The 21,076-nt window shown below is 34.4% G+C and overlaps 1 protein-coding gene and 3 long non-coding RNA genes across 4 annotated transcripts in view; 3 read left to right on the top strand and 1 right to left on the bottom strand.

Annotated features, from left to right (window-relative positions):
* The window catches only part of LOC139429855 (uncharacterized), a 56,638-nt gene that overhangs the window by 1,867 nt on the left and 33,695 nt on the right, over positions 1-21,076 (top strand). The gene's annotated exons all lie outside the window — the stretch shown is intronic.
* LOC139429857 (uncharacterized) lies at positions 816-4,384 on the top strand. Its single transcript, XR_011640436.1, has 2 exons — positions 816-971; positions 1,025-4,384. It is a non-coding gene; the product is annotated as an uncharacterized lncRNA (long non-coding RNA).
* On the top strand, positions 12,286-13,150 carry LOC111426141 (enhancer of split malpha protein-like). The gene has a single exon (XM_023060517.2). It carries the CDS (start codon positions 12,349-12,351, stop codon positions 12,826-12,828), a length of 480 nt encoding a protein of 159 aa, XP_022916285.1. The 5' UTR covers positions 12,286-12,348; the 3' UTR covers positions 12,829-13,150.
* Positions 17,752-20,405, bottom strand: LOC111426142 (uncharacterized). The gene is made up of 4 exons (XR_011640435.1): positions 20,238-20,405; positions 20,072-20,178; positions 18,803-19,032; positions 17,752-17,838 (listed from the first exon to the last, which is right to left on the bottom strand). It is a non-coding gene; the product is annotated as an uncharacterized lncRNA (long non-coding RNA).

The following is a 21,076-nucleotide window of genomic DNA, read 5'->3' as shown; positions in this document are numbered from 1 at the left end:
TCTTTTAATCAATCTCTTTCTAATCGTAAATAACAAAAATAACCTCAAAATTATAACGAAACGCTTTGCGAAATTATAGAATATTTTAATGCTTTGAAATGCATCATTTTTTTCTTATAACCATAAAGTTATCGTGTAAAAGGTTATCTCAATCAATTAGAACTAATTTTAACGACCCAAATGCTCGGAAAATCGCACAAAAAGATAATTAATTAAATTTGATGTTGGATGTCACCTTGACAATGACATTTTATTTTTTTTCATTTATTTCCAACTTAAAATAATTTAACAAAAAATTTTATTTAAATTTATTATTTTTCATATTTAATTTGCAATATTTTTATGAAGATTATTTTTTGATCTAAAATGTCGTTAAAAGCGGTTTCGTCAATAAATAAAGTTAGGTTAAATTTTTTTTAAATATCTTCAGCTAATTTCACATTTAAAATGTTATTTATGTCATATAATATGTCATGTTATTTCACCTAAAATAGAGATTTATTCGAGTTCTAAGGGAAAAGGATATTATATAATTTGTACCTTTGAATCAACTTATTAACGGCGTGTTGAGATTTTTACGCTTAGTTTCGATTTAAAAATCGCGATAAGAAACGATTTTTTACACAAATTATTAATTTTAATTATTTCAGGTTAACTGAATGACAACTAACTACAGAATGACTTAATTGAAAATCGAAAGATGGCGTCGTAATTGATGTGAAGTTGTAATAAAAAAAAGTATTTATTATTTATTACTAACAATAAGTTAAAAATCACTTTAAAAATGTTTATTTTTAATTAATTAATTTTTTAATTTCACAAAATTCGTACTATTTTGTAACAACATCAATGATTTTTATTGTTGTGACATTTCTAAAAAAGGCGTTAGAATCTCTATTTATTTAGTGCAATATTTAGATGTGTTTTAGTGTACTGTCTTCAATATCGTGAGTTGTTATGATTTATAATAGGTAAGTGTTAATTTCCAATCGTCATAAGCTACTAATTTGTTTTTATTTTTAAGGAATTCCTTAAATGGGTTCAATCCCTTCCGAGAAACGAGTCTTGTTAAAAGAAAAGAGGATTTGAATTTATGTAATTAGAATTAGTATAAAAAATTTATCAAGAGTAATTCGAAACTTTTTGAGGATTTAACGATGGCCCTTTTTTGCGATTTCTTTTCATTTATTGACAAAGAACGGGTCGAGGTTGTTGAGTCAGAGGGGCACTCGGGCGTGCACTTGTTATTTTAAGGCCTTTAACAGTACAAACGTCGGCTTAACCGTACCTCCCAAAAGAAGAAAAAAGGAAAAAACGGGGTTCATCCACGTGAGCCGCCACCGTAAACGTGTGTACTACTACAATTGCCTCCGCTTCCTTTCTTCCTCTTCTTAAAGGATCAATACATCCGGGACAATAAAAATTCCTTTTAAAAATTTCCTTATTTTTCTTACCTGGAAGGATACCCCCCTTCGAGGAGGAGGGAATTTGATTCTTCCAAGTCTATTGAGTCATATATCAGTTAATGCTCAATACTTCTTTTTATGCGAAAAATTATGAAAAGAATTTAATGTGTAAGATGTGTTTTAAAGTTTGTTTATTTAGAGCAAATTTCTTGGTGGTCTCAAACAAAACAGAAAATAAGACTGTTTCTTTACCACCAACCGAGTTCATTGTTAACCGTTTTGTCCGAAACGACATCTGTTTTTGTAACAAGAATTTAGGCGAGATCGTTAAAATATTTAACTTTTTGTAGTGGAAACTTGACACTTTAAACGGTGGTATTTGTGCTATTAATTAACGTTATAACCGCAATCTCCTAATTGATTGATATTTCCTTGACAACTCATCTTCTGCCATATGTTAAAGATTATTAAATTATTTCTTGTTTAATTGGAAGACAAGAATTCTTTTCCTTTCGAAACGAAAATAATAATAAGACTTTTTTAAGACAAATCCAAGAAATAAATAAAAAAATGTAAAGCTCGTTCACGTGTTATTCCCGAACACGTGTTTTAACCTCATCAATAACCTTAAGGTAACTTAATACTTTTCGAACTCAAATGAGGTATAAACAAAAATCGTAAATCGAAAATTTAAAATTTTCTTTTCAATAAATAGACGCCAATTCGGAACTGTTTCAAAGTCTTTGACAAGAAGAAAGAATCTTCTCGTTGGATTGTTAAAGGAGCCCATTGGAGTCTATTATACCCTATTAAGGTTCGATAATGGAACTAATATTTGACAATAAATTCGGTGACAAAAGAAATTTTCGAGTCGTTTTACACCGAAAATAAAACGCAGGTGTGTTCGAAGCCATTGACTTTTTGAATGAAAACGATTAACTTCGAAAAACGTTTCTTAACTTGTATAGAATTTGTACGAAATTGACTTGCACTCAATGTGTTAAGTCTCCCAGAAAAGTATTGTGAAAAAGATGTTTAAATATAAAACGATTGGTGAATGTAAAATTATCGATACTAAAATAACATAATGATATTATAGAAATCGATCTTTATTATATCTTTGTAAAGATACAAGTCTCTTATAAGAAAACGTTTCTACTCACACCACCGATGTCGCTTGCGGGCGAGGCGCTAGTTTTTCAAAATTGACTATTTCGTGTTGATATATCAACTCCAGCTCCTTGCCCGCAAATGACCTCGGCGATTAAAGGCTAAATCGTTCCTTTTGCATCTTTGTAAAAATACAAAGTTTCTTATATGAACACGTTTATGGTAATATGGTAATGAATTTGATACATCAATATGAAGTTGTCAGTTTTAGATGATTGTAGTACCTCATCCGCTAGCGACCTCGGTAGAGTAAAGATAAACGATTTCTCGTTTAAGTGTGACTTCTTCCATGACATTCCGGACATAAAAACACTCTTCCGATAGCTAAAATCGAACTAAATCCATTAAAGGAAGAACTTTATATTTGATAAACGTCAAGAGGTTATGTTGAGACGTCATATTTGAGAATTAAACGTCATATTTGAGTTACTTGTCATTGACAAGTCAAATTAGTTTATAAAAATATTAATATTTGTGAAAAAACCGTTTGTAATATTAACAATAATTTGTACAAAGAAATTTGTGTAGACGAAAAAGCTCTTTTGCTCATTGAATTGGTTTCTATTGACCTAAGCCAATGTTTGGTTAGCTGCTATCCAAACAAAGCGGACCTTCCATCAAAAAAACCTTTTTCCTCTCGGTAGTGCGACGTTTTAAAGACAACCTTAGCGGGCGAAATCTTCGAATGAAGAGAGAAAAAGGGAGACGCCACCGTAAAGAGATGAATATGACGATAAGATTTTGATCTACGAACCTTTCCGAAAAAAGAACCTCGAAGGCAGATGTTGTACCCGATAAAAGGAGAATCGAGAAGATTTTTTCGATAAGATAAAATTTAAAATCTCTTCAAAAAAATCTGCGGGGGTTCTTCTCCTTATCGATATTCGAATCGCAGATGTTAAAGATTTTTAAGACCTCTTAATTAACATTTTTAGGAGAGATAAGATTTAAGGTGATATCAAAGAAATTATTTAACCTGAATAGTTCCTTAACTACATCGCAAAAAGGAAGTCCAAATCGACCACAATTGTTAGGTTTACAAAAAAAGAAATAAATTTAGGTCCTTTTAAATTTTACCGCCGGACCAAATCGAATCGTGCATTTACCACTTTTAACCGACACCCACCGTTTTGTATTCAATTTTCTAATTCTTGCATATCGAATCGCCAGGCAACCAGATTACAAAAGAAACGATCCGAAAAGTGACCGTAAACCGAGTTAAGCAAGCAACCGAAATCAAAGGCATATACCAGAAAAAGGAGGAGAGGGTCCTGAATGGTGTGAAATTCGTGAAAACACACATGCGACACGATTCATCGACAGAAAAAAAGAAATTGTTCGGTTTCGTTGTTGAATAATACCCCGGGGAAATTCCGATTCGAGCCGAAGCAAATTACAAATCGCCTGCGAGTTTGGGAAAAGAGACCTTGAAATTAGATTTTTGTTAACTAGAAAAATATATTTCAAAACCATTTGAGGCAAAATTGTTTTTTATATAGCTTACATCGCTTGAATCTTTTAAAACTGATAACTTATTTAACTTACTTAGATATAAAAAAGAACGATTTCGCCTCAAATCGTCTAGGTCGCTTGTGGGCGAGGCGCTAAGTTTGATAAATCAACCTGAAATCGTTAGTTTTGGAGAATTCTAGCAAGAAAAGTAAAATCTAAAATCTATAAAGTAAAATCTTTCCTTATGTCATAGTAAGAATACGAATCATCTTTTATAAGATGACATTTTGAATCGCCGAGATCGCTTGCGGGCGAGGCGCTAGGTTTGAAACTTAATAAATGAAGTTTAAAATCAACCCAAATTAATTCTAATTTAGAACAAAAAATATGTTTTGGTAAAAATACATTTTTCAATGAGATGTTTCTTATTAAAGCACCAAGAAGAATGCTTTAAAAGAGAAATGAGTTAAAGAAAAGAAATAAGAGGAAACTGAAATGCGCAAAATTTCCACCTCAGCGCACCATTTAAAGTTTAAATAAGTGTAGGTTGAGGTAGAATAAAAGCGGACCCGATTCGTCATAGACGAGTGGAAATGAAACGTGCGGTACCCCAGAAGAATCCCCCGTAGTACACGCATTATACACGTATTGTAAAAAAGGCCGTTTCGTTCCCTTTCTTCGTTTCTTCCTTTTCGGTCCGAAACGGAGCCGGAGCTGTTAAGAAAGGGATCGTTTTTATCTTTTTCTTTCCCTTAGAGTCCGGTCGTTAAGTCGCCACCTTCAATTCTAAACACGTGTGGCTCTTTACAAATCTCTTCACAAATATTTTTCATTTTTTCGATATAAAAAAGTCTTAACATACCAATCAAAACCAAACGCATTATTAATTGTTTAGATTTTTCACAATCATCAATCTTGTTTAATTACTTCAATACGGTTTCAAAAAGTAGAGATAAAAAATTAATGTTTTGTGAGGTTATGAATGCTATGACAGTTTGATAAGTTAATTAAATGTCAAAAGATAACGCTATAATTAAAGTGACGTTGCATTTAATGAGTAAAAATAAATATTTAATTTTTAAATAAATCTTTTTCATTTTTCTGTTATAAAAAATCTTAACATACCAATCAAAACCAAGTTCATTGTTAATTGTTTGATCTTCAAAATTGGAGATAAAAAATTAATGTTTTGTGAAGTTATGAATGTTATGACAGTTTGATAAGTTAATTAAATGTCTAAAGATAACGCTATAACTAAAATGAAATTGCATTCAATGATTAAAAAGTCAATGTTTATACAGATTTACAAAGATCTTTACATAGATCTTTACAAATTTCTAAGCCAACCGGAACTCATTTAAAAGCTTTTTAATGTTTGAAACTAATTCTTTAAATATACCAAAAAAAAAGAACCTTTTTACCACCTAATAATTACCACAAAACTTGTTCACAAGTGGCATTTAAAATCTCGACGAAAAACGGAAGATGTTTTTAAAACGTCTTTTTGAGTTAAGTTCTAAATGGACTCGCTTTTAAAAGTAATCCCACTTTCAACATCCGGGCCTATTAATCCAGTAATTAATACGTTTTAAAACCAAAAAAAAATCGTTTTGTCGTTTACTAATAGTCGCCGCCACTTTACACACCCCAAAACCCTCCCCGATACCTCCCTTTCGGTTTATTTTCTTTCTCAAATGGAATGCGAAAAGCTAAGACTAGTTTTAGTGCCATATGACCTACCTTTTTTCCGTGTATACTAATATTTACCACATGGCTGAAGTCGACTAATATTTATTTTATCACCCGAGAGGGAGTTTTTAAAGATTTAAGGGCGAAAAATTGACCACCACTTCTTCTAAAGAAATGTTTAGAAAGGACAAGAATAACTAAAACAAGGTGTGTTTAAAAAAGGAGAATTAAATTTAAGCATCTCTTGAAATTTATGATTATCGCGTCGTTTGGATTCGACGAGGAAACGTAAATAAAAACTGTGAAAGCATCGCTAATTGATAATTGGCGATTTCAATTTTTAATTAAAATCTCTTCGAGAACTCCAAGTTGTGGCAAAAACCATCCTTTTTTATCTTAAGCAATCGATGTTAATGTTAGTGATAATTATCTAACGATTCCCGTCCTGTACGATTGAGTGAATCGATCGTTTCACCAACGACCAAAAAACGATATCTCGATAATACAAGTACGAAAGCTTCCACGCCCAATGTCATTAGAAACACAACTAAAACTAGAATATTTAAGTAATTTGAAATGACAAGTAATTGTCAAATATGACGTTTGTCACGATTTGAAGTTTCAATGACGTTTAACTGTCAAATGTGACGTTTAAAAAATTAAAATATTTTTTTTTAATTTCTTATTTTCTATTTAAACTTTTTTACTTTAAATTTACTAAGCGTGAAAGTATTTTGAGAAATAAACAAGCAGAAAACAATATTACACGGTAGTTAATCACCCATCGAACCGTTTTGTTGTCTCTTTCTCTTGTATCTCTTTCGTTTTCGTTTTTTTTTCCTTTTCTTTTGAGATCTACCTACGTAGCCATAAAAGAAAAGATAACAATGAAACGGGTTTCCAATAATATAGGGCTTAAGAGGGAATAATAGATCCGGGCATTGAAGATAAAAAGGAGAAAATGGGAATAAGAGGATCTTAAGAATAAACTATGAAAGGGAATAAGGTGCGAGAGATAATGGTAAAATGGGCAAATCAATTTATGGTGAAATAATCACGCACAAAGCCCACAAAATAGCGGTGTTAGAGAATGTTTGTGTTATTGCCTCAGGTTAAAAGATGTTATAATCTTAAATCTAAAATAATCCAAAAGGGGCACACTTTATATAAAAAGAAGATTTTAGGTTTCAAAAAATATTGTGTTACCTAAAAATAAAATAACTACCAAGCGAACCGTACTTGATTTTGTGATTTATAATAAAAATATTTCTCGGTGAAGAGGAGCAACTGTCATTGTTGTTCATCAGGTAGAAAGAAATTGAGAAGAAGTTCTTACGTATATGCAAACATGTCAATCAAATTTCGTAAATATAGAATTTTTCGAATCTCTACTTTAAAGTGGTTCCAGCATAAAGAAACATCTTGCTTCGGCGGATAATCTTGTGTCAATGTTTACCGATCGGATCCTAAGATATAAAATACAACGACAATCTAAATAAAAGCACACGTGAATGTTTATCAACAATAAACTTCGTTTAATAAAATAATAATTTTTTCGAAAACGTTTAACCGTTAAAACCAACAATTCTAAAGTTCACAAATTCTTTGTTAACGCTGATTTTATTCTTTAAATTTTTAAATCGCTCCCTGCGCAATAAAAGGATCCCAGTAAAATAGTTTTTGGTCTTGAAAAAGCCAGCACACGTGTTGACAAAACCAAACAGTTTTAAATAAATGTCAAATTTATAACTATTACCACGGTTTTTGAGAAAGGACCGGAATTGAACGATTTTCTTTATTGGAATCGAGGGTAGTGTGAAGAAGTTGGGTTTGACAAAGGGCTGTTCGGGGCGTTAAGACCGATTTGTTAAAGAAAAGGAACGTTTCTTATTGTGAACAAGGAGAAGTTGAGAAGCCAACCCCAAAAACCAACCCCGCGGCTATTCAATTATATTCGCGGTCATAGATATCAATAGATCTTTCTATGTATAAAACTTTTCTTAATAATTTATTTTCAAAAATATATTTAGAACTCGCCAACAAGCTGATTTGCGTAATAAACCAATCTCTACTCATCACATCTTTGAACGTAAGAACTAAAAGCATAAAAAAAGTTGTTAAACACCTGTTTAGAGTGCACACGGGTTATAATTTTCTACAGAAGCCGTTTGATGTTTTACCTCCAGATTTTATCACCTCATCTCTTGGTTTTATCAACTTATCTATACCTTATCTACATGATTGTTTCTTACAGGTTAATTGGGTTGTCGACTTTGTGAATTATGCAACGAATCATTGAAATAGAAATAAATTATGATTAACAGGTTGGTTTTTTTTAAATTTTTTGGTATTGGTACAAAAACTAAAAATGATTAAAAGTCAATAAGGAAATGAAGGAGAACCGGTTTATTGGTCTTTAAGTAAAAGTAACGGTAGGGAAATGAATTAAAAAGATTTTAGAACGATTCGTCGTGGGAATTAAAACCCGTAAACGTCGTTTCTTAACGAAAACTAGATCATTTTGAAATCGTCTATAAATAAACTTCCATTTATATTTATATTAACTGTTTATAATTTATTAAACGTCAAAAAATAACCTCAAAATGTTATTATTTTTAGGGTGCGTTCTAAATTGTATACTTAAAAAAAATTGGTTGGTAGCACTGCACATTTTACATATATACTTGTCGTTTTTGACGTATTGTTTAACAAATAGATAATTGTGGTTATAAAGGCTTTTTAATTTACTTCGTTAAAGGGATATAGCTGATTTATTACAACGTTATAAAGGTTAAAGGCAAGGTCGCTTGCGGTCGAGGCTTCAAATTTATTTTGTTAAAGAGATATTAGTTGATTTATTATAATGTTATGAACACATAAGCCGAGGTCGCTTACGGCCGAGGCTCCAGATTTACTTTATTATAGTAGCTAGTCTGGTCACCTACAAATAGTAACCCTGTATACTGTTTGTAGGTGACCAGACTAGATACTTGCGACTGCATGCGACTACATGCCTGCTCCTCTAAGGAGCCGAAGTCGCCCATGGTTCATATATCAAAGTACCCTTAAAATTCACTAAAGAATCATCTCTTGAAGTTTGTTGCAGTCATTCAGATACACCTGTATATTCTGTGTCAGTATATTCTTATAGCCTTCCTTAAGCAGTTACAAATCTTCTGGCAGCAGAATCTAGTTTAGTGCAATCAGTCTAATCTTGCAATCAATCTCTAATATCTCTATAATAAAATTAATCTAGAGCCTCGGCCGCAAGCGACCTCGACTTCTGTATTTATAACATTGTAATAAATCAGCTAATATCTCTATAATAAAGTAAATCAAGAGCCTCGGCTTATGTCTTTATGACATTGTAATAAGCTAATATCTCTATAATAAACTAAATCTGGAGCCTCGGGCGCATGCAGCCTCTGCTTTTATCTCTACAATACGACGTTGTAATAAATCAGCTAATATCTCTTTAACGAAGTAAATTAAAGAGCCTTTAATTAGTATATAATTCTATTGAAGCAATATATAATTTTTCGCATTCCTTTGCAGGTATCAATCAGAATTTGGAAATAACTTAATATTGAATCCAACCCACAACTTTTAAAGTTCTTGCGCTGTTAAGATTGCCCTTCACAGCATTTCCTCCATAACTAAGTCTTTGTAGTCATTTTATATTAGAGATTTCTTCGTCCTTTTTTATCATTTCTTGTCTCCAATACATTACTGAAATTCTTTGTATGAATTAGAAAAGCTGAGAAAAAATTAATCCACGTGTATAAATATGACATAAAAAACTAAAACGCCAAAAAATTGTGGAGAGTTTACCAAAGTTAAATATTTGATAAGGAAATCATTTACGATTGGTCGAAATTTTTGGCAAACTTAGACAACATGCAGTTTCGCAATATTTGCCAATTTTTGCGGTCGAGAAAAAATTTTCGACACGTGTATTAACTCGCAGTTTATTTTATTGATTTAGTATGGATAAAAATTTGGTAAAAATAGAATTCGATTTTGGGCCATTTCAAAACGCCCTTGGGTTTCTCCCCTTATTTATGATTATACAATAATAACGAAAAAGAAGTAGAAAACAAGTGATCCGTGAATTTATCTCTTCACCCCGAGAACACAACAAGAATTCTACCTGCCCACAAAAATCCTCCACCCCTATTAAGTGAGGGTTTCAAATATCAAACCCCGTGTTGTCCTCGTTCTCGCCGTTCCTCGTCTACCTGCTCTTTCTCTGCGGGCACAGGTCATTCAAAAAAACCGTTCGAAACCAATCTTTACGAACGAAATGACGACGGTCGTCATTAAAATTTAAACTAAATGGTTCTTTTGCACGTGTTCAAATTGGACGTTTCCAGTTTAGATAAAAATCTTAAATCTTACCCACCCCAAGCAACTAAAAATATTTGAAAATATTTTTTGTAATTTTATAAAAGTTAACTTGGAACAATACGACGATGACTCATCCCCGTTCCTTAAAGAAACGAGAAGAAGAGATTTTACTTTTTTTTGGTCTCATTTTCGAAGAGCAGCTGCCGAGTAAAAGTCAATGACTCACGCGTACAGGTTTCGACGTGTCTCTTAAGATCTCCAACCACCTCATTTTCTTTTTATTCGGCTATTTAAAGACCTTGACACGAATTGAAATAGAAAAAAATTATTTATCGGACACGCGCATTTTATATAAATATAAAAATTATGCGAATGTTAAATATTATCTAATTACGCGGAAATTATCTATAATTTGTGCCTTAAAAAGCAAATCAAATAATCCAATATTTACTTAAAGATATAAATAAATTATAATGATATCATTTTTCTCCCGTGTCATTTGTTGAAAAAAAATTCAAATAAATTTGAAATCTAATTAAAACTAAGTTAGTTTAATTAAACTAATTAATAATTAGTTTAACTTATATGTGTTGGGAAAGATACAATGTCTCTTATAAGTAAACGTTTAACCTCAATTCGCCGAGGTCACTTGCGGGCGAGGAGTTGGATATGATACAAAGTTTTCAGTTTTGGAGAATTCGATTTTGAGGCGAAATTGCTCTTTATATATTATCTTGGTAAAGATACAAGTCTGAGTTTATACATCATTCCAAAATCATCAGTTTTGAAGTATTCTAACGCCTCGCCCGCAAACGACCTCGGCGAAATGAGAGTACCATGACTTTACGGACACACCGTATATATGGTTCTAGTGATTAAAAGTTAAAAGTAGTAAATCTAGAAAAAAAATAAAACTAAAACTAGAAACTTTCGGGCATAACACCCGTTTTTTTTCAATTAACACAAGCCGTGGAAGTCTAGGAACGGTATTATGGCAAATTCGGGTTCTGATATGAATACTGCAAAGAAATCATTGCTTATTGCCTTGTAAAACTTGAGCCACTACCTCGACAGCATAGCTGCCTGGGTCTGTATGTACAAATATTAAAGAGAAATTTTTTCTTATTGCTATATAATACTTGATTTATTGCCTTGGCAGCATAGCTGCCTCATAGCTTGCAGATTCTGATATGAATACTGCAAAGAAATCATTTCTTGTTTCATTTCTAGAAACTTTCGGAGGTTATGAAAGTATCTAGTTTTAGTTTTATTTCAATTAACACAATTTGGCACTGTATGGTATGATTAGCAAAATTTGGAACGCTTCCCCGATAACTAAAGACAAAGATGCAAGAAGGTTGCAACATGACCTCCGAAACGTCAAACACTTTTTCAAAAATAAAAGTCTTCGTAGTTAACTTTTAAATTGTGCTAAAAACGTGTACAATTTAAACAAGAAAAAACGTGATAACGAACGTGTTAAGGAACGTGACTTTACCACGTTGTCCGAACAACAAAACCCGCCGGGAATTTGTAACACAAAGGATCGTTTCTTTTTGACGCAAACGTGCGTCCCTTTTCTGTTTATTTGGAAAGGGAAGGATTTCTAAGACAGCACGTGTCTTCGAAATCGTGTCTAGACTTGTTTGGTTACGCGAGAAATTCCAATACTTCCTTTTTACGTTTTGAAGATTTTCTTAAAAATTACTTTTTGAAAATTTTTGCAAAAACTTAATTTTCTTTTATTTTAATAATAATCGAGTAAAACGGCAAAGAAATCTTTAAGGGGTAAATTTAAAGAAAACGAGTTGAAAAAGGGGGTGGCATTTAAAATCCTTCCCAATACAGGTAGTATTATCCGACGTAGTAAAATTTTTTCATTCTATTTACAATCATCCCTGCCCACGCCGACCATCTGTCCTCTCGAAGTGTGGGAAACTCTGGGATCTCGCGATTCCCACGAAACCCGGACACCCCATATCCACACAACAACAAAGTATGTATATCAAAAAAAAATTTCCTCTCACTCTCAAAAGCGTGCATAAACCCGTATCTTCCCTCTCCGTCTACCTTTACGTTCATACTCAGCTCTCGAAATACGCACACCTGTCCCTATACCGCCTTGCCATAGGTCCATGGGGTTTCGCCCCCTCTACAACATTGCTACACCCTTAGGGATCAGAAATGGTATAAAAGCAACCGAACGCGCCTAACTAAAACCAGAAGCATTCGTGCCTTCAACAATCACCCAACGATTTTCAAAGAGTTTTGATAAGCGAAAAAAATGAATTTCAACGAGTACTACATTGATAACATCTCCAACGAGAACCAATTGAACGCGAAAAAGGCGCGTTCCACGGTTCATCAATTGAAACAGCTGATCAAGTCGTTTCTAAGAAAGAAGAAGTCATCGACGTACAAGAAAGAAGACGAACCGGATTTTTTCGGCGACAACGCCAGTGAGATCGACGATAATCTTGCCAACGAGTTACTCGAGGCGAGGATCTTCGAAGAGATCGACAATTGTAACGAATTCTCGGCGGTTCCGGTTTACGAAAATGGTAAAATGGAGATTTTGCCAATCGCAAGAGGCCAAAAGTACGTTCCCGTTAACTTTGCAAGAACAGAAGCCGGCACCTTTTTCTGGACCTCGATGCATAACGGAGCCGACTGCGATATTTCAACTTACGGTGATTACAACGCCATCTCTCGAGGTCAAATGGCACAGATTCAAGTTCCTCAAGACAGGTGGGCTCAAGCTTAAATTCCATCATCATTACGATTCAACCTGAAACAAGATTATGTAGATAAAAATGTTGTGATTTTTTGATCACATCTTTTTGTGATCACGCTCAATTTAAACTCGCTTTAAGAAGAATGGTGACTTTTAATTAGAAAAAGTTGCCGATGTGATATTTATAAATAAGGAATGATTTTATGTACCTTTTTTAAAGGCTTTAATTTTTTTAATGATTTGTAAATACGCCGAGAATTAATTATTTTTTTTTAATTAATGTGTTAAGATGTCTTCCATTTTTTGATTAGCTTTTAAGGATTTTGAAAAATAAATGATTTTTTTACCATAATTTCTACATACTTTTAATTTTAAATACATCCCAAAAACCACTTAATTTTTTTGTTTCATTTCACATCCACATTAAATTTCAACCCCAAAGCGTATAAAGATTGGTGATCAGTAAAAAAACAAAGTCATTCTGACTCACCCTGGGGCTATTCACGTGGTTCTTTTTCGAGAACCACTTTGCGGGCCTTGTTTAGAAAAAGATAGCAACGATTCAAAGATAAACTCCTCCTTTTATTAGGTGATCGACAATTTTATCCGATCCTGATGCTTTTTTGTTTGTTAGTTAGTTAATTCCTACTATCATTTCACTATAGCATCTTCTCTGTTATCTCATGGATAGTAAACCATCCATTTTTTGAGTATATCGCCTTGTTCAGTGAGAATTCGCTCCTCTTTGCCCCTGCACTTGTTGTCCTAGATTTAAATCTTTATAAATTTATTCTGGCATAATTTTCTCGTGTCCTATTATGTTCTCAGTCTCTCTAATTCTTTCTAATAAGTGTATATTAAAGCTTAACTATTACAGCATAGATGCCACGGCCTGTATTGAATTGATACTGATATGCGTACCGAGACAAACCGTTTTTTATTGTTTTGCAACACCTGAACCACTGCCTTGCTAATGGTATAGAGGAATACTGCAAAGAAATCATTTTTTATTGCATACTTGTATGTAATACTTGAACCACTGCCTCGGCAGCAAAGCTGCCTCGGTCTGTATATCATACAAATATTAAAGAGAAATCTTTTCTTATTGCTATGTAATACTTGAACTACTGCCTCGGCAGCACAGCTGCCTCGGTCTATAATAATATTGATATGAGTACTAATATAAGATAAACCGTTTCTTATTGAATTGCAATAATGGAATCACTGCCTCGGCACGAAAGCTGCCTCCTACTTTTAATTGTTTTGTACTACTTGAGACACACATAATGAATGAACGTTGTTATAAAAAAAATATAAATTTTAATAATCGTTTTTATCCCGCATAACACGATGTAAATATGTGCCAGAAACACACCGTTTCAATCACAGCGTGCTCGTTTTCTGAGTGTGTGTGTGTGTATAGGAACGAGCCGACCACGTGTTCACCGTTCGGTAAGGTTAGTACCGTGGGATTCCGTTTCGAACCATGTGCCCCCCATTGTAACGGCAACAACCAGCACAGGGGAAGCACGCGAAAGAGACAAAGAAGGAACGAGAAAAAAAGAGGACGAACCGCCGCGCGTTCCTCGGTGTTGTGGTGGCGCGTTGTTGCCTTTTACGGAAGACAATTTGGGTCGTTTCTGTCGTCGCCCTCTCGAAATTAGAACCCACTTTAACGTCATCGTGGGAAACGATTTCGAGGAGGTTATTTTCAACCACCATATGTTTTCAAATATTTTAATCCATTATTATTTATTCTGCACTTTATTTATTCTCGTAGAAAGTGTTTCAACTCGGTTTGCGCAGACTAAGTAGTAAATCTTCGAGTTGAGAGAACGTGCCGGCTTCTCTTCGTGACCTCCGACCTCTTCGGCACGGGTCACCTCCTGGGAAACATTCGCCGGCCGCTGTCTTCTCGTCGCTTTTATTACCCAGCACGCGACTCACCGAGCGTGACGTGAACGCCATCTATCCGAACACCATTAAGTACCTCGTTCCCATGACTTCTACACATCCAAAGATATTATCATGCAAAAATAAAAAACTCTTATTCTTAACTTTCATAAACAAGTTTTTTTTAATAAGAAAACAATATTAATGATGGCACTTTGTTTGTAATAAGTTAATATTTGCGGAGTTAATCCGGACCTGAGTGGCGTGATCAAAAAATAAAAAGGTAATAAAAAAGAAAAGAAATAAAAAAAGAAGGAGGTAACAGGAGCAGCCCACTACGGATGGATAAACGACGACGAAGAAGAAGAAGAGATAATAATGCGAGGCGAGTAGATGCGTGATTCAGGGCCAACGTAGTATGCACGTAGAATACACGCACATCTGCCGAAGTTCCCACGATTCCCAGATCGGGTGGTACACGTGTTTTTAAATGGATCGACGACGGCGATTGTGGCGCGCGCGACAGTAACGCGCCACGCGGTCAACACGCGAAATGCAACATAAAGAAAAAATAACTCCGTTTCCTCAATTAAAATAATTAGAAATTTAATAAAATTCAACCAACATCCTTTTGTCGTTACCTGTTTTGTGGTTTTTGGATACCGGTGCGCGAAAATTTTTCTCCCCCGATCAGAAGAAAATCCCGTTATAATAATACGGATCATATAGAACCGCTACAGTGGTCGATTAAAGAAGACCACGGGACCGCTTACAATTGGCGCACTTGAATATTCAAAACGGATACGGTTCCATCGAACCGCAACCGCATCGCATAGGTTAGGTATTTACTTGTTAAGTATTTAATAAGTCGTCAAAAATTGGAGGGATATCCTCGAGCGGTTGCGTAACGCGACGTCGCCTCGCGGTGAATATCGTGGGAACGAATTTGTAACAGCAGGAAATTATTACCTCCACACCAAAGAGTATCGTCGAGAATGGTGAAAGCTTTAATACCAACTACTAAGTGGATTATTTTATGCCAAAGTGTAAAAGTAATCTTTTTACGAAAATAAAAAAAGGATTAAATCAAAAATTACTGATTCCCAGTAATTAGTGCCTTTCCTATATTGCTTTTTAACACTTTCTATCCTATACAGCATAATCGTATCAAAAACTAAATTAAGTAGGTAATAAGAAATGGGTTCTCTTTAGTATTTAGACATCATTACAGGCCGAGGCACTGGCTTAAGTAAACAAAGTAAGAAGCAAATGTTTGTCTGCAGTACTGATATATTATTACAAGCGGAGGCAGCCATGCTTCCGAGGCAGTGGCTTAAGTGAACAAAGTAAGAAGTAAATGTTTCTTTATAGTATTGATATAGTATGAGATGTGCATGAGTGTATAATATTACTATCACACTACTAATAATATCATTAAAAACCGAGGTAGCTATGCTACCGAGGCAGTGACTCAAGTAAATAAAGTAATAAGTAAATGTTTGTCCACAATATTCATATATCATTACAAGCCGAGGCAGTGGATCAATTAAACAAAGTAATAAGTAAATGTTTGTCTACAAAATGCATGTATCATTAGAAGCTGAGGCAGCTAAGCTGCAGAGGTAGTGGCTCATGTAAACAAAGTAATAACTAACGATTTCAGTATTTACATATTGTTATAAACCAAGACAGCCGTGATGCCAAGGCAGCGGCTTGCTTATTATAGAGCGATAAGAAAACGTTTCTCTTCAGTACTTATTATATGATAACAGGCCGAGCAGTGTCTCAAGTACTACAAAACAATAATGAAAGATTTCTCTTCAATATTTATATATCATTAAAAAATAATATTTTTATTATTTTGTAATACTTAAATAGCTGGCTCGGCTTATAATGATATACCGGGAATTTCATACAACTCGCAATACATGAATAGTAACCATAGTTACGAAACTAACATGTACTTGCACTGTCCCACATAAAATGCAACATAGCTTTTATAGTACAGGCATTGAACAGTTTTGTAAAGGAAAAGTTTTGCTTGGAAAAGGAGACGTTCTTGTGGTAGCTCTGACTTTCCATCTTAAGAGACGCACGGCTAAACCCGAATGATTCTAGTTGTTGGTCTAGTGTTAGTTCTACTTTTAGTTCAATAAGAATATACAACAATCTAGCACTGCATAACAATTACAACTAGAACTAACACTAGACCTACAACTAGAAAGTTTTGGGTTTAGCCGTCTTTAGAGACGTGCGGCTAAACCCAAATGATTCTAGTTCTAAGTATAGTGTTAGTTCTAGTTTTACACTTGCACTATCAGTAGAACTAACATTAGACCTACAACTAGAAACATTCGGGTTTAGCCGTGCGTCTCCTTATCTTATTGCTGTGCAATACTTGAACCACCGCCTCAGCAGCAGAGCTGCCTCGGCTTGTAAACATTAATATTGAATAGAAACTTTTTCTATTAATAATTAATATGAATAACACCGAAACCAAGAAAATCGGTCTGATGTCACAACAATTCCATAGAAATCAAAAAAAAAATAAATCCGTAAATTCTATTAATAGTAGCTATCTTATTGATGATGATATGTGCTTTAAGTAAAAGAGGTCTCCGTTAATAATTGTGACGCGAATCGCGACGATATCGTAGCAGCCGGCACATGCTCGAATTCTTTCGCTGCCTCTTTGAAGCGAGCGAGCCTTCGAGGACCGTGGGAAACAGTGAACGGACACGCTCCAAGGCATCTCCTCCTTCTCCCGGCTGAGGAGAGTTGCGAACGAAAACACAGACACACGACACGAAACCGCCGTTTTACTCTCTCCCGCTTAATCCATCCCTCTCGCACTCGCTGTTACCAGGTATTCGCATCCCGGTTTCTCTTGTTGTGACTGCGTGACTAATCTCAATTGGGGTTTTCCCTTTCAGCTTGCTTTGTGCGCGTGCTGAGCACGGGATCATAAAAGATGATTGTAAGAAAAGTTGGTGTACTTAGTTTTCGGGTACGATTAAAAAATTTTATGAGTAAATAAGAAGACTTATAAGTTTTTGATTCATAATTTTTTATGTAAACAGGTTTTGGCGTGAAATTTCATCGTCAGGGTGGGTGTGTAAATCTCGACAGGATTTTTGCTTGATTTAACTGAAATAAATTTTTTTTATTATTTTTTAGTTGAGTATTTTTATGATGCAACGATTGCATTGTTAAAAGATCATAACAATGCGTAATTCATACACGTGCAAATATTTTAGAACTATGCATTGGTGGTGTAGTTATTTTTGGCGTCAATAAATGTTCTTTTTTGTTTCTTTCTTTTTCTATTCATACCAACGACAACTTGATCCGGTAATCACGCGCCGATCGGTTTTCTTGTTGTGTTGTTGTTTCTGTTGGGACCCGTGCCGTCGCCGTCGTCAGTAAGCCTTGAGAGGGAGGCGAAGAGGTAAAGGGGGCTTTCAACTACCGTGGGAACGGTGCTGTGAGCACGTGCGATCGCCCGACCATCTCTTTCTCGCACACCGTTTCGATCCTTTTCTCTTTGCTTTCAAACACCGTTCGCCTGTCATTGTTTAGTAAACGGTGGTGGCGTAGACAATTAAAAAGAGAAAGAGGTATGCTTAAAGCACCGGTCACGGTTGCGATTAGGTTAAAATCGAATGGAGCGAGACGTGGGACCACGACTTGTTGCGACTTGATTCAGGCACGCGGTCAAACAATTAAATGATCGCGTGGGTTTTTAATATTTCTGTAAGATTTATTGTAAACATTGTAAGCGTGGAATAAGTGTGTCGAACGCATGCTTTATTTATTTGCAAAAGAAAAGAAGGGGAGAATAATAAAAGGGAGAGTGGGATAATAATAAGAAAAGGGAGAAAACGAATCCTTCCCACGGTGGTGAATTCCTTTTGATTCAAAGGCGATTTGAGCGCCTTCTACGGGCGGCATATGGCGAACGGGACGGAATCCCGGCCCCGGTGTTTTGGGTCGTGGGAATAAGGGCGAGATTGAATGAGTCACGAGCTACAAATCATCTCAAAACTTAACCCCAAACATTTAAAGTAACCAGACAATGAGTTAAATTAAAAATTAACTTCTTAGTACATACCTGTAACGAGAATCGCACACAGTGTTAACAGACCGTGGGAACCTCGTAAAAAAAACGGCGCTCGAACTCGTGCCAGCGATGTCCCCCTTTTTCGTCGTTCCCCCTCGGGGTCTCCTCGATTCTCTTATTCCTCTTTTTGTCCGGCATGTGTCTTGTGTACGTAAGAATTTTGCTGAAGACTACAGCGACGCTCGAGCACGTGGCATCAACTTACACAAAAGGCGCTGCTCCTAAAAGATTAAAAAAATTATTAATAAAAATTGCACGCAAAATTTTCGGGTGTTTATTTATTGCATAACGTTCAAGTGGCATGTGGTGTTTATTTATTGATATTTATCGTTTTTTTGCGACATTTCCGTACACATTTTTACTTTTAGTAATCTCGAGTTTTCGCTCAAATTTAAAAAATTATTCGCAAAAGTATCAAAGGTTTATTTATTTATTTATTTACGTTTATATTTAGAGTAAACTCGAAAACGTGTGTTTGTTTTGCGGAAAATTTTTTTCAAGACTCTTTTCATTCGATTACATCAATTTAAACCTTCACAATAATTCTACAAAATATTATTATGACGTTTATTCTATTGTGCAAATTAATTTCGGGTTATTATTGGGTGAGTATCACGCGTTCATCTTATCGAATCCTATTGTCCCCGAAAAAAACGAGATAATAAAAATCGTTTTTTTGGCCCATTGTTTTTTGGCTTAATTTCGAGAGTCGCAAAATAACCGATAACCCGTCGAAAATAATACACAATCAGCATTCGAATATTTCTAATTGTTTTTTGGGGTACTTACTTTTTTTTTGGGCACGTGTTTCGATAACAATATTATCTAAATTTTAATAAAATTAAAGAAATTTTAATTTGACGTAATAAAAGGTTGGGTTATGTTTTGATGAAAACTTCGTTGATTAATTTCGGCCCAAGAATTTTCTTCCCGCAACTTAAATTCACGTTGAATAAGTAATTCGGGCGTTGTAAAACGTATTTTGATTAGTTGTTTGGTTCAATTATAACTTTTTTCTTGTAAAATTTAACAAATTTAAGGATCGTAATTGACGGATATAAATTGTCAAAACACCACTTAATATGCGTAATTATCGCTAGATGGAGTGATAAAAAATATTATTTATAAGATTAAGAAAAATAAACTTAAAAATTACTTAATTATTAAAAAAGAAATCGTATATTGTAGAATTAATTAGAAATTAATATAAATTAATATTAATATTAATCAATTTACTTTGCGTTAGTTTTAATAAATCACCTGATAAAACGTGAGGTTATGTTTTGAAGACAACTTCGTTGATCAATTTCGGGAACAAAATTTCTTCGTGGTGCCCAAAATCACGTTAAATATATAATTTGGGTGTTCTAAAACGTATTTTGATTAGTTGTTTGGATCAATACAATTTTTTTTTATAAAATTTTACAAAGTTAAGAAGTATCGCAACCAAAGATCTCAACAGATCGCAATTGACGGATATAAACTGTCAAAACACTAATTAATATGTGTCATTAACGCTAGATGGAGTGAGTTTGGATTAGAACATTTCGACTTAGAAAACTGACAAAATTGACACTTTCAGAGAATTCCAGAGAATTCTACCGCTTCACCCTCAAGCAATCTCCCTCCAAGCGACCTCGGCGAATTGAGGCAAAATCGTTTCTTACATGTCTTGGCAAGAATACCAAGTCTTTTATAAGATGACATTTACCCTCAAATCGCCGAGGCGCTAAAATTCTCCAAAATTAACTATTTCATATTGATACATCAAAACCGGCGACTTGCCCGCAAGCGAACTCGGCGATTTGAGGTAAATGTCATTTTAGAAGAAATTGACTTAATAAATAAATAATTTAACATTAATTTAGTTATTTTAATTTAATTTTTTTAATAAAATTAAAAAATTTTAGGTAATGATAAATGTCAAAATTCCGTCTAATATGGGTCATTTCCGCTAGATGGGATTAAATGAAATCTTTGTTTTTATAAATCCTGCCAAAAAAAATTAGGTTATGTTTTAAATAATATAAGTAAAATAATTATAATAGAAGAATTTTATTTTTCAAAGTATCTTGTGTCGTTTTAGAAAAGGATAACATCATCTCGTGAGAGTAACAACAGTAACAACGGCAAAGCGGGGCGTTCAGAAGAATCGTAATTGCCGCGACATTTCCATAGCACGAACCGAACACGAGCCGCGCCGCGGACGCCGCCGAATCACTACCGACTCGATCTACAACGACAACGATGAGCAACGAAGACAAC

The sequence above is a fragment of the Onthophagus taurus genome, chromosome 5, assembly GCF_036711975.1.
Source record: "Onthophagus taurus isolate NC chromosome 5, IU_Otau_3.0, whole genome shotgun sequence".
Taxonomy (NCBI): domain Eukaryota; kingdom Metazoa; phylum Arthropoda; class Insecta; order Coleoptera; family Scarabaeidae; genus Onthophagus; species Onthophagus taurus.
This window is presented reverse-complemented; position numbering and strand designations above follow the sequence as displayed.